The sequence below is a fragment of the Elephas maximus genome, chromosome 7 (assembly GCF_024166365.1).
Source record: "Elephas maximus indicus isolate mEleMax1 chromosome 7, mEleMax1 primary haplotype, whole genome shotgun sequence".
In the NCBI taxonomy this organism is placed as follows: Eukaryota; Metazoa; Chordata; class Mammalia; order Proboscidea; family Elephantidae; genus Elephas; species Elephas maximus.
In genome coordinates this window covers 115,967,964-115,980,595 of record NC_064825.1, presented here as the reverse complement: position 1 = coordinate 115,980,595, position 12,632 = coordinate 115,967,964, and the positions used below count along the sequence as shown (strand labels likewise).

Below are 12,632 nucleotides of genomic sequence, written 5' to 3'. Positions count from 1 at the left end.
AAGTCTGCTCCAGTAAAAATTACAGCCTAGGAAGCCCTCTGTGACAATTCTACTCGTTGTATAGGCTCACCATGAGTCAGAATCAATTCATTGGCAATGGGTTTGTTTTTTATAGGTTTCTATTTCATTGTTTTACAAAAATGGGGTGATGTTTTAGAAACAGATTTTAATTCTTTTATACGTCAAGACATCTTCAAGTTTCTTCACCATGGCTGTTCTAAAATCTTCTTAATGGGCTGTATAATTTTATGGTATAGACGTACTCCAGCATCTTAATATAATCTCTAATTCCATTTGCTTCCAATTTTGTTTTTTTACTATATTCTTTTTTGGTTAAATATTCCTCAACAAATGAGTATTTGTAGTAATCACTTTCATACAAGTATTGTTATTTGCATAAAATGGGTTTTCCTTAAATCAGTTTAGAGATTAAAAGGGTTAGTATTTTGTTTATCTTTCACAAAGAAAAAAATGCTAAATCACTGTCCAAAAGGTATACAAGAATAGAATGGAAGAATGATGAGCTAGTGGGAGCCTGCAAGAAATAGAATTCATTCAAGATAATTCCAATTAAAGTACTTTAGTGTAAAGGCTATTTACATGGGTATGATTGGATTATGGGGGAAAATACCAGGTAATACAAAACCAAGGCCTGAAGCTAAAAGTGGAGGATAGATATAATGTTACCAGAGAATGGTGAGAGATGGGACCATTAGATATGGGTACACCCTGAAACAATGTAGCTTGCAGAGACATGGGCAGAGACAACATATAGGAGCAGAGAAAAAACTGTGGAGAAAAGCCAAGTTCTCCCCAGCTTCCACCATCTCAGCTACTGCTGGTGTTTCTCACTGGCTAAATCCAACCAGAGGGGCAGAGAAAGGCAGAAAATACGTCTGGAGGAATGGGAAATATAAGAAAAAATTATCACACAGCATGGCCCTAATTCAGAATTATACAACACACTCAATTATCTTTCACTGTATTATTCAGAAAATCTCTTACCTCACTTGTTCAGTCAGAGAAAAGATTCATCTTATTTTTGCACTTAAGTTAATTTGTGGTTTGATTACACAGAAGTAGTTAATTCTATGAAACAAAGGTACCTTGACATAATGTGAGATTGTTAGCACACCGTAAATTATCTCTGTTTAAGAATGTAGAAAGAAAACTAGAAGATTTTCCCATTGCATCTACATGGCAAAAACATATGCATATAGTTTCTGTAATTTCAAGTCATTGCATCATGTTAATAATTAGGTAGCAGCCTCTTCAATGCCACCATGACATTTTTATTCCTCAGACTATATATAACAGGATTCATCATTGGTGTCAAAATGGTATAGAAAAGACAGACCAGTTTCCCCAGTCCTTCAGACTGATTTGATTTGGGCAGTAAATAATTGATAGCAGCTGTTCCATAGAATAAGATTACAACTGTCATGTGAGAAGAACAGGTGGAAAAGGCTTTGGCCCTTCCTTTGGCTGAGGACAATTTCAGAATACTGGAGATAATTTTGCCATAGGAAGCAATGATCAACAGAAATGGAAACATCAAAAACATCGTAGCTAATATATAGACCACCATCTGATTCACTAATATGTCCCCGCATGCAAGCTTGATTACCGGGGGGATGTCACAAAAGAAATGATTAATTGTGTTAGGCCCACAAAAGGACAGAGAGAAAATCTGGCACGTTTGCCCAATTTGGACTAGAATTCCACTGATCCAGGAGCCAGCCACTAACTGGATACAGACCCTGTGGTTCATGGCTACAGGATAATGCAGAGGGTTATGAATGGCCACATAGCGGTCATAGGCCATCACTGTCAGGAGCAAACACTCTGTGCCTGCAAATATAAGAAAAAAACACATTTGCATAGCAAAGGCCAAAAAGGAAATATTTCCTTTCTGGGTCCAAATGTCCCTGAGCATTCTTGGGATAGTGACTGTTACATAACATATTTCCAAAAAGGAAAAATTGCCAAGGAAAAAATGCATGGGGTTCCGGAGAGTAGGGTCAACTGTTGTTATCAGTATTATGACGCTATTGCCCAACAAAATAATCAGATACATGATGAAAAATGTCCCAAAGAGTATCCACTGTAAATTGGGTTCATCAGAAAACCCCACGAGAACAAACTCCGTAATTGTAGTATTACTTGATTCTTCTGCTTTTAATTTGGTTTCCATCTGTGGATATGATGAATTCAAGATGGTTAATTTATTCACTATTTTGAAAAGCATATTAACTTCTGTAAATTGGATAGGTACTTGTGTAAACCTACATTATTAATTAATTAATTCCTCCATCACCATGCTCCATTTCTAGAGAATGACATTTGAAACTTCAGCAATGAACTGATATGCTATAAAATCAATTTGTTAAACTTGGGTTGTAATGATAATGGAGATATTGAGAAGTGTACACTGTTAATTAGAGCTTGTTTTGTAGGAAAGAGATCTGATTATTTCACCCCAATAAGAGTGTATCTTTATCTATTGTTTAGTCTCAGTTCTTGGATTTTTCTCTATAGACATCCTTACTTGAGTTTCCTCAAGTCAATTTTTTTTTTTACTTAATTCTTCATTCAAAGTTAGTTTGAAGACTTTCCCTTTATAAGACTTGGTTTTCTTAAGCCAATCCTTTGTTACTGAGAGAATAAATGTGTACATTACTAGTTTTCTATTATCTGTATCCCTTCCATTGCTTATAAAAAAAATAAAAAACATTAAGCTCAGCATCCTCTTCAATAACATTACCTTTCAACATCCCTATTCAGTTTGTGATAAATGTTAATTAACCTTTAATTCAATCAAGAAATATGACCCACTCCTCACAATATTTTTTTTTCACTCTTTACCCACCTAAGATTCTAAGCTCCATTGTCATATAATTTCCTTGCTACCAAATCTAACATTCTCTCCCCCCATTTAGAATAATTTTCATTTATAAAAGTATAACTTTGATTAAACAAACTTATTATTTACTTGGGCCCTACATGAGGACAGAGGATGTGAATAAGGCCTGAGAAAAACACAACTGTCTTGCTTTACTTTCTATTAACATCCTCAGATATCAAGCAGTCACTGGATACTATTTGACAATTCAGATCACACTTTTTAACATTAACTTTCCAACTTTTCCATACAATTATTCATGTATTTCCTTCTTTCAAATCTATTACCCCATACTCTACCTTCTAGTGCAAACAGCTGATGATTTTGACATAATAACTTTCAATGTGAAGGTGATCAGACAAACATTCCTCCATATTTCCTTATTTCTATTAGTACTTTTGTTGTTGTTGTTAGGTGTGTTGGAGTTAGTCCCCACTCAAACCAACCGTATGTACAACAGAACAAAACACTGCCTGGTCCTGTGCCATTCTCACAATCCTTGTTATGCTTGAGCCCATTGTTGTAGCCACTGTGTCAATCCATCTCATTGAGGGTCTTCCTCTTTTTTGCTGACCCTCTACTTTTCCAGGCATGATGTCCTTCTCCAGGGACTGATTCCTCCTGATAACATGTCAAAAGTATGTGAGACATAGCCTTGTCATCTTTGCTTCTAAGAAACATTCTGGCTGTACTTCCTCCAAGACAGATTTCCTCCTTCTTTGGCAGTCCAAGGTATAGTCAACATACTTTGCCAACAACATAATTCAAAAGGTCAATTCTTCTTAAAAAAAAAAAGAATTTTTTTTTTTTTTTTTCCTTAGGTCTTCTTTATTCATCATCCAACTTTCACATGCATAAGAGGTGATGATTGAGAACTCCATGGCTTGGATCAGGCACACCTTAGTCCTTAAAGTGGCATCTTTGCTTTTTAACACTTCAAAGAGCTCTTTTGCAGCAGATTTGCCACCTGCAGTGCAGCTTTTGATTTCTTTCTTTTATTGTTTTTTAATTGTTCTTTAAGTGAAAGGGTACAAATCAAGTTGGCCTCTCTTGCAAAAATTTATATACACCTTGCTATAAACTCCTAGTTGATCCCTCCCTAATGAGACAGCACCCTACTTCTCTCCACCCTGTATTCCTGGGTCCATTCAGCCAACTTCTGTCCCCCTCTGCCTTCTAATCTCTCCTCCAGACAGGAGCTGCCCGCATAGTCTCATGTGTCTGCTTGAGCCAAGAAACTCACTCCTCACCAGTATCATTTTCTATCTTATAATCCATTCCAATCCCTGTCTGAAGAGTTAGCTTTGGGAATGGTTCCAGTCTTGGACTAACAGAAAGCCTGGAGACCAACATCTTTTGATTTCTTGACTGTTGCTTCCATGGGTGCTCATTGTGGAGCCAAGTAAAATGAAATCCTTGACAACTGCAACCTTTTCTCCATTTATCATGATGTTGCTTATTGGTCCAGTTGCGAGGATTTTTGTTTTCTTTAAGTTGAGGTGTAAGCCATACTGATGGCTGTAGTCTTTGATCTTCATTGAGTGCTTCAAGTGCTCTTTACCTTCAGCAAGCAAAGTTGTGTCATCTGGATGAAGCAGGGTGGTAATGAGTCTTCCTCCAACCCTATTAGTACTGTTATCAAAATAACTTTAAATGAATTACACCTACTCCACAGTTACTGTTTCATTATGTGATATTCAGCATGTAGAATAGTAAAAAAAATCTATGATCTGACTTTTTGCACTAAAAAGTCAGCCTGACATTGTCCCAGCAGCTGTGGAGCATCCCCTCTCTTGAGGAGGGTTTCTGGACAACTTCCTGGAAGCTGGGCTGTGCTACCCCAGCCATCTGCTCCCACTTGCAGGTGGAGGTGTCAGATCCAGTTGCCATGGACCTGCCTCCTTCATGGCCAAGGTCTCTGTGCAGACAAGCAGACAGCAAGGAGCCAGAGTGTGCCGGTTCTGGTTTCTGAGCTCTTTTTCAGCCGGAGCTCTTGCAGCTCAAAACTGCTGTTGGGTGGGAAGGGAGGAAAGAAAGAGGCAACAGAGAAGGTGTTTGGAAGAAATATGCATTTGTTTGGTGAAACCCCAAAATGAGCCAATCTGGACCTAAAGACTACCTTGGTGGGGCCTGTGCAGGGGCCAGTCTCTACCTTACAGGAAGCCCTAGCATTCATGGCTCACTAGGCCCCAAGGGAAAAGGAGCCTCCTGGATCTCTGGAGGCTCCATGGAGCTCTGATGCAACACAGGAGGAAAGTGAATTGGTTAAGCTGTGGGCCCTTCAGTCACACAGCCCCAGCCCAGCTTCATCCAGCTTTGCCTCCTCCAAACATCCTTCTCCACAGAGGCATAATCCATAATTGGACTTGTCACAGTGATGAGCACATAAGTAAATCTTAGCTGTTAGTATTTCTATGATCACATTTTCTAACTAAAAATAAATAAATAAATAACAAATTGAGATGGTTTGAAAACAAACAAAAAAATCCTCCATTTTCGCATAATGCCAATTTTTGCATAACGACCAGGTCTTTGCAAACTAAACATATCTGTAAGTAAAGAGTAAGTGTTTTTATTATAAATAATAAACACTGTTATGATAATTTGCCACATATCTAATTTTATTTAATTTATAATTAGGAAAATTAGAGGGCTGCATGTGTTACCTTAAGTAAATTCATTTTCAAATACACTTTTTCCCAGAATTTCATTTTTTTCTCTTTTATTAGTTGTATCAAATTTAGAACTATCCTTACATAAAATAACCTATCAATATAATAACAACTTACGTTTAAAGATTGCATAAAGCTGTCTAGGAGAGTCTAGGTGTTTTGATACCATATACTTTTTTTTTTAATTTATACTCCCCCTTCCCCTAAATGTCACTGTGATTCCACAATAGTCTTTGCTTGCTTTCAAATTCTAAGTGCTCTTAAATAGGAAAGAGTTGCACAGTCCCTGGGGGAAATCTCTCTTGGGTAATTACTTAATTTCAAGTAGAATGCTTCTATTTAGCAGTAACTCTGGTTTATTTTTCAAAATGATTTTCTCTGAATAGATCTCACTTTTCTGCAACCCCTTCTTGGCATAAATCCCAAGCAAACTTGCTTTCCCAGACATGGAGAGAAGGCATGGAGGAGTAATACCACTCAGGCTCTAACATTATTTTATGGAAAAAGTTAATCTTTCTTGCGATTGCATTTCAGACCCGTGAATATTGATGTGAATTGGCCTTGAAATCATAAACTAAAAATCTGCTTCTATTTGTAATTTAATTTGTTTCTTCCTGCTTTGGGGTTCTATGACTATTCGTCACTCATCTCTCAGTTTGTCATACTGTGGTGGCTTGCGTGTTGCAGTGATGCTCGAACCTATGTTGCTAGTATTTCAAATACCAGCAGGATCACCCATGGGGGACAGGTTTCAGCTGACATTCCAAACTAAGACAGATTAGGAAGAAGAATCTGGTAGTCTTCTTTTGAAAAAAAATTGCCATTAAAAATCTTATGAATAGTTGCAGGCCACTAACTGATATACAATCAGAATGGGAGTCCCTCAGGTTGGAAGGGACTAAAAACACAACTGGGGAAGAGCTGCCTTTTCAAAGTAAAATCAATCTTAATGATGTGTATGGAGTAAAGCTTTGAGGACCTTCATTTGTTGATGTGACATGACTCAAAATGAGAAGAAACAGGTGCAAGCATCAACTAATAATTGGAATATGGAATATAAACCTAGGAAAATTGGAAATCATCAAAAATGAAATGGAACAAATTAAAATTGATATTGTGGGCATTAATGAGCTGAAATGGACAGGTATTGGCCGTTGTGAATCAATCATAAGGCCTACTATGCTGGGAATGCCAAATTGAAGATGAATGGCATCACATTCATTGTCAAAAAGAAAATTTCAGGAACCATTCTGAAGCATAACACTGTCAATGATAGGATAATATCCATGAGCCTACAAGGAAGATGAGTTAATACGACAGTTACACAAATTTACACACCAATTACTAAGGCTAAAGATGAAGAAATTGAAGATTTTTACCAATTTCTGCATTGTGAAACTGATCGAACCTGCAATCAAGATGCATTGATAACTACTAGTAATAAAGATGCAAATTTGGAAACAAAAAAGAAGGATCGATATTTGGAAAATATGTACTTGGTGATGGAGATTACTCCAGAGTTCACATGATATAGAATTTTTCAAGACCAATGACTTTTTCTTTCACGATACCTTTTTTCAACAACATAGATGGTAACTATACACATGGACCTACCAGACTGAATATACAGGAATCCAATAGACTACGTCTGTGTTAAGAGACGATGGAAAAGCTCAATATCATCGGTCAGAACAAGACCAGGGGCTGACTGTGGAATAGATCATCAACTGATCATATGCAAGTTCAACTTGAATCTGAAAAAATTGAAACAAGTCAAAGTAAGACCTTGAGTATATACCACCTGAATTTAGAGACCATCTCAAGAATAGATTTGAAAATTGAACACTAATGACCAAACACCAGACAAATTCTGGAATGACATCAAGGACGTCATACATGAAGAGAAGTAAAAGGCAATTAAAAAGACAGGAAAGAAAGAAAAGACCAAAATAGATGTCAGAAGAGACTCGACTCTGAAACTTGCTATTGAAAGTTGAGTAGTTAAAAAGAAGAAATGATGAAAAGAAAGAGCTGAACAGAAGATTTGAAAGGGCAGCTCAAGAAAACAAAGTAAAGTAGTATAATGAAATGTCCAAAGACCTGGAGTTAGAAAACCAAAGAGGAAGAATATACTTGGCATTTCTTAAGCTGAAAGAGCTGAAGAGAAAAAAAAATCAAGCATTGAGTTGCAATTTTGAAGGATTCTATAGGAAAAATATTGAATGATTCAGGAAGCATCAAAAGAAGATGAAAGGAATGTACAAAGTCACAGCACCAAAAAGAATTGGTTGATGTTCAACCATTTCAGGAAGTAGCATATGATCAAAAACCAATGGTAGTGAGGGAAGAAGTTCAAGCTGCACTGAAGGCATTAGTGAAAAACAAGGATCCGGGAACTGATGAAATACCGTTTGAGATGTTTCAACCAACAGATGCATATGGGAGTGCTTGGCTGGGCCCACTATAAGCTATACTTCACAGGACCTTGGAACAGAGTGTGAACTCCTGGGAATTTTTCTTTTGGTCTAAGGTAGAGAAATATGGGAAGCAAGGGAGAGTTTATCACTCTAAGACCTGGAGATAGAATGAAGCATCTTTTTTTTTTTCCTTAGGTTGTGCTTCTTTTCTGAAGGATAGAAAAACGTCAGGGGTCATGATGTTTGTCATCCTAGCTCCCAGCTTAAATGTAGAAATGCAAATTTAGGGGCAGATTTTGAAGAGGAAAGACTTCAGGCAAGAGGTGTCTCTAGACAGAACCTGTGTGTAGAGGAGTAGAAGCAGCGACAATTGTCCTTACATGGAGGACTACTATCCTGGGGTCCAGAAGCACCAATGTTACATTGTTTACCACAATGCTGAGGATGCCCCACCACTCCATGGGGGCTACTCCTGCATTCCTTATTCATGACAGCTCCATGCCACTTCACACTGAGACATGCGAAAAATATATTATAGGTGCATTATAGTACACTGGGGGAAACTCTGATCTGCTTTCTACCTCCTGCTGAGAGTGTGCTTTCCTGGGGTTTCTAGCTTTTCGTCCTCATAACTCTGATACAAATTTCCTCATTGGAAGACCTCTCCCACATGCATAAGTTTGGTCATCTTTTTTCTGAGATCTTCATTCCCAATATTGATATACTTTTTTTCCAATCTATAATTGCAGAACTTCAAATGTGTGTTGTCTGAACATCTAAAATTTCCCTTTAAGCAGCTTTTCCTTTGTTTTAGGATGCCTATTGCCATCAAGTCAACTGTGACTCATGGCAGCTCCATGTATTTCAGAGCAGAACTATAAACTTCATAGGGTTTTCAATGGCTGTGATCTTACGGAAGTAGATGGCCAAGACTGTCTTCTGCGATGCCAATGGGTGGATTCGAAATACCAGCCTTTCAGTTAGTAGCTAAGAGTGAACAGTTTGTGCCACCCAGGAACCAACAGAGACCACTTAACTGTCTTAGATTACTTTTAAACTTTTAGGCAGGACAAAATACTTCACTTTGATTGAGATTAGAGGGAAGAATTATGAAATTCTGAAAAGATCCTGCAGATAGAGTCTCGATTTTTTTTTCAAACAGTTCTAATTAATACGCATAATCTTCCAGTCCTGATGCCCTGTTCTTCGTATAGTTCAGCTTCTCAGATTATTTGCTCAGCATTCAGATTGAATAGGTGTGGTGAAAGGAGACACCCCTGAAGCACACCTTTCCTGACTTTAAACTACGCAGTATTCCTTTGTTCTTTTCGAACAACTCCCTTTTAATCTATGTCCAGTTTTGTCCTGAGCACAATTAAGTGTTCTGGAATTCTCTTTCTTCATAGTTTTATCCTTAAATTTTATGATCCACACAGTCAATTGTATTTACATAGTCAATAAAACACAGGTAAACATCTTTCTGGCATTCTCTGCTTTCATCCAGGATCCATCTGATATCAGCTATGATATCCCTGGTTCCACATCCTTTTCTGAATCCGGCCTGAATTTCTGGCAGCTCCTGTAGATACATTCCTGCATCTGCCTTTGAATGATCTTCAGCAAAATTTTGCTTGCCTGTGAAATTAACAATGTTGTTCTATAAATTCTGCATTCTGTTGGATCACCTTTCTTGGGAACAGGCATAAATATGAATCTCTTCCAGTCAGTTGGCCAGATAACTGTCTTCCAAATTTTTTGGCTTAGACAAGTGAGCACTTTGAGTACAGCATCCATATGTTGAAACATCTCAATTGATATTCTGTCAATTCCTGGAGCCTTGTTTTTTAGCCAATGCCTTCAATACAGCTTGGACTTCTTGCTTCAGTACCACTGGCTCCTGGTCATATGCTACCTCTTGAAATGGTTGAATGTCAACTAATTCTTTTTAGTATAACTACTCTGTGTGTTCCTTCCATCTTCTTTTGATGGTTCCTGCATTGTTTAATATTTTCTCCGGAGAACCCTTCACTTTTGCAACTTGAGGCTTGAATTTTTTCTTCAGCTCTTTCAGCTTGAGAAACACCGAGAGTGTTCTTCCCTTTCAGTTTTCTATCTCCAGCTCTTTGCACATGTCATTATAATACTTTACTTTTTCTTCTCGAACTGCCCTTTGGAATCTTCCATTCAGTTCTCTTACTTCATCATTTCTTCCTTATGTTTTAGCTGCTTGATGTTTGACAGCAAGTTTCAGAGTCTCCTCTGACATCCATCTTGGTCTTTTCTTTTTTTCCTGCCTTTTCCATGACCTCTTGCTTTCTTCATATATGATGTCTTTCATGTCGTTCCACAACTTGTCAGCCTGAGGTCATTAATTTTTAACACGTCAAATCTATTCTTGAGATGGTCTCTAAATTCAGGTGGGATTTACTCAAGGTAGTATTTTGGCTCTCATGGACTTGCTCTGATTTTCTTCAGTTTTAGCTTGATGTTGCATATGAGCAATTGATGGTCTGTTCCACAGTCGGTGCCTGGCATTGTTCTGACTGATGATATTGAGCTTTCCCACCATCTCTTTCCACAGATGTAGTCAATTTGATTCCTATGTGTTCCATCTTGTATAGTTGCCATTTACGTTGGTGAAAAAAGGTATTTGCAATGAAGAAGTCATTGGTCTTGCAAAATTCTATCATTTGATCTCTGACATTGTTTCTATCACCAAGGCCATCTTTTCCAACTATGGATCATTCTTCTTTGTTTCTACCTTTTGCCTTCCAGTCACCAGTAATTATCAACACATCCTGATTGTATGTTAGATCAATTTCAAACTGCAGAAATGGTAAAAATCTTCTATTTCTTCATCTTTGGTCTTGGTGGTTGGTGCATAAATTTGAATAATAGTCATATTAACTGGTCTTCCTTGTAGGCGTATGGATATTATCATATCACTGACAGTGTTGTACTTCAGGATAGACCTGGAAATGTTCTTTTTGACAATGAATGCCATACCATTCCTCTTCAAGTTGTCATTCCCAGCATAGTAGACTATATGATTGTCCCGTTCATAATGGCCCATACCATTCCATTTTTGCTCACTAATGCCTAGGATATCAATGTGTATGGGTTCCATTTCATTTTTGATGATTTCCAATTTTCCTAGATTTATACTTCGTATATTCCTTGTTCTGATTTTTAATGGATTTTCAACTGTTTCTTCCCATTTTGAGTTGTGCCACATCAACAAATGAAGGTCTCAAAAGCTTTACCCCATCCACACCATTAAGATTGACTCCATTTTGAGGAGGCAGCTCTTCCTCAGTAGTTTTTTGAATGCCTTCTAACCTGGGGGGCTCATCTTCTGGCACTGTATTAGACAATGTTCCACTGTTATTCATACAGTTTTCAGTGGCTAATTCTTTTCAGATATAGACTGCCAGGTCCTTCTTCCTAGTCTGCCTTAGTCTGAAAGCTCAGCCGAAATCTGTCCTCCCTGGGTGACCCTGGCGGTATGTGAATACCGGTGGCATAGCTTCCAGCATCGCAGCAACAAGCAAGCCCCCACACTACGATAAACTGACAAACAAGTGGGAGCGTAACCCTGTAGGACCAGTAAAACTACCTATAGGGTTTCCAAGGAGTAGTTGGTGGATTTGAACTGCTGACCTTTATGGTTAGCAGCCAAACTCTTAACCACTGTGCTACCAGGGCTCCACTTTGCAGATGGTCATTATTTAATATATGACTGCTTATACCTGGTCATAGTTGATCAGTTTGGCAATGGAAGGGATACCCAACATGGTCCAGTCAGAGAACTTCCCTGTGACTGTTTGAATAAGAACTAAGACTGTAGCTATAATTTTTTAAGCTTGGGAGTTGTTGGCCATGTCTCCTCCCATATTATCTATGGTAGAACTTCAAGGACATAGAGGAGAATTAAACAGATGTGCATTAAATAGGAGAAATGAGACAGGGAGATAGAGTCCTATGTTGTATAGGAGTGCTTGCTTCAAGTTGTTCCCTGAATCCAGCTGCTGGGTTAGACCCTGTTTTTCATGCAATATATCCCACTATGAGTTTAATTAAGGATTCTGAGGTTGTAATGAGAAATCTAGCTATTGTAATATCTCTCCCATGCCTACTCTCACTGAAGACAGACAAAAAAACTAGATGCTAATATTCACATTATATATGAAATGATTTGTCTCTGAAATGCAGCAGGGATTTAAGGATACAGCCATTCTCCTGCACAGAAAGACAATACCTTTGACAATGACATTGGTATTTTTATTGAGAGCATATCCCACAATACCAACTTGTTGCCATCAAGCTGATTCCAACTCACAGCAACCCTACAAGACATAGTAGAACCATCCCATAGGGTTTCCAAGCAGCAATGAGTGAATTTGATCTGCTGAACTTTGGTTAGCAGCCAAGCTTTTAACCACTGTGTCACCAGGGCTCCATCACACAACAGTAGCAGAGAAATGGTGCGAGAAGGCTGAAGCAGAAAGAATGCATGTGAGTGAGATAGTTCATGAATCTGGTTCATCACATCTTTTTGGAATGTTTAAAAGCCTGCTTAGTTGCCCTTTCTAATCCTCAGTTGAATCAAGTACCACCACCGTACCATAGTTGTGTGGAATA

At 38.1% G+C, this 12,632-nt stretch overlaps 1 protein-coding gene across 1 annotated transcript; it reads right to left on the bottom strand.

Annotated features, from left to right (window-relative positions):
- Positions 1 to 1,249: 1,249 nt before the first annotated feature.
- On the bottom strand, positions 1,250 to 2,194 carry LOC126080496 (olfactory receptor 10AG1-like). The gene has a single exon (XM_049891703.1). The coding sequence runs from the start codon at positions 2,192 to 2,194 to the stop codon at positions 1,250 to 1,252; it is 945 nt and encodes a 314-aa protein (XP_049747660.1).
- Positions 2,195 to 12,632: the final 10,438 nt, after the last annotated feature.

Excerpts from the sequence above, each read along its gene's own strand:
- LOC126080496 (XM_049891703.1), bottom strand. The coding sequence starts at position 2,194 with ATGGAAACCAAATTAAAAGCAGAAGAATCAAGTAATACTACAATTACG.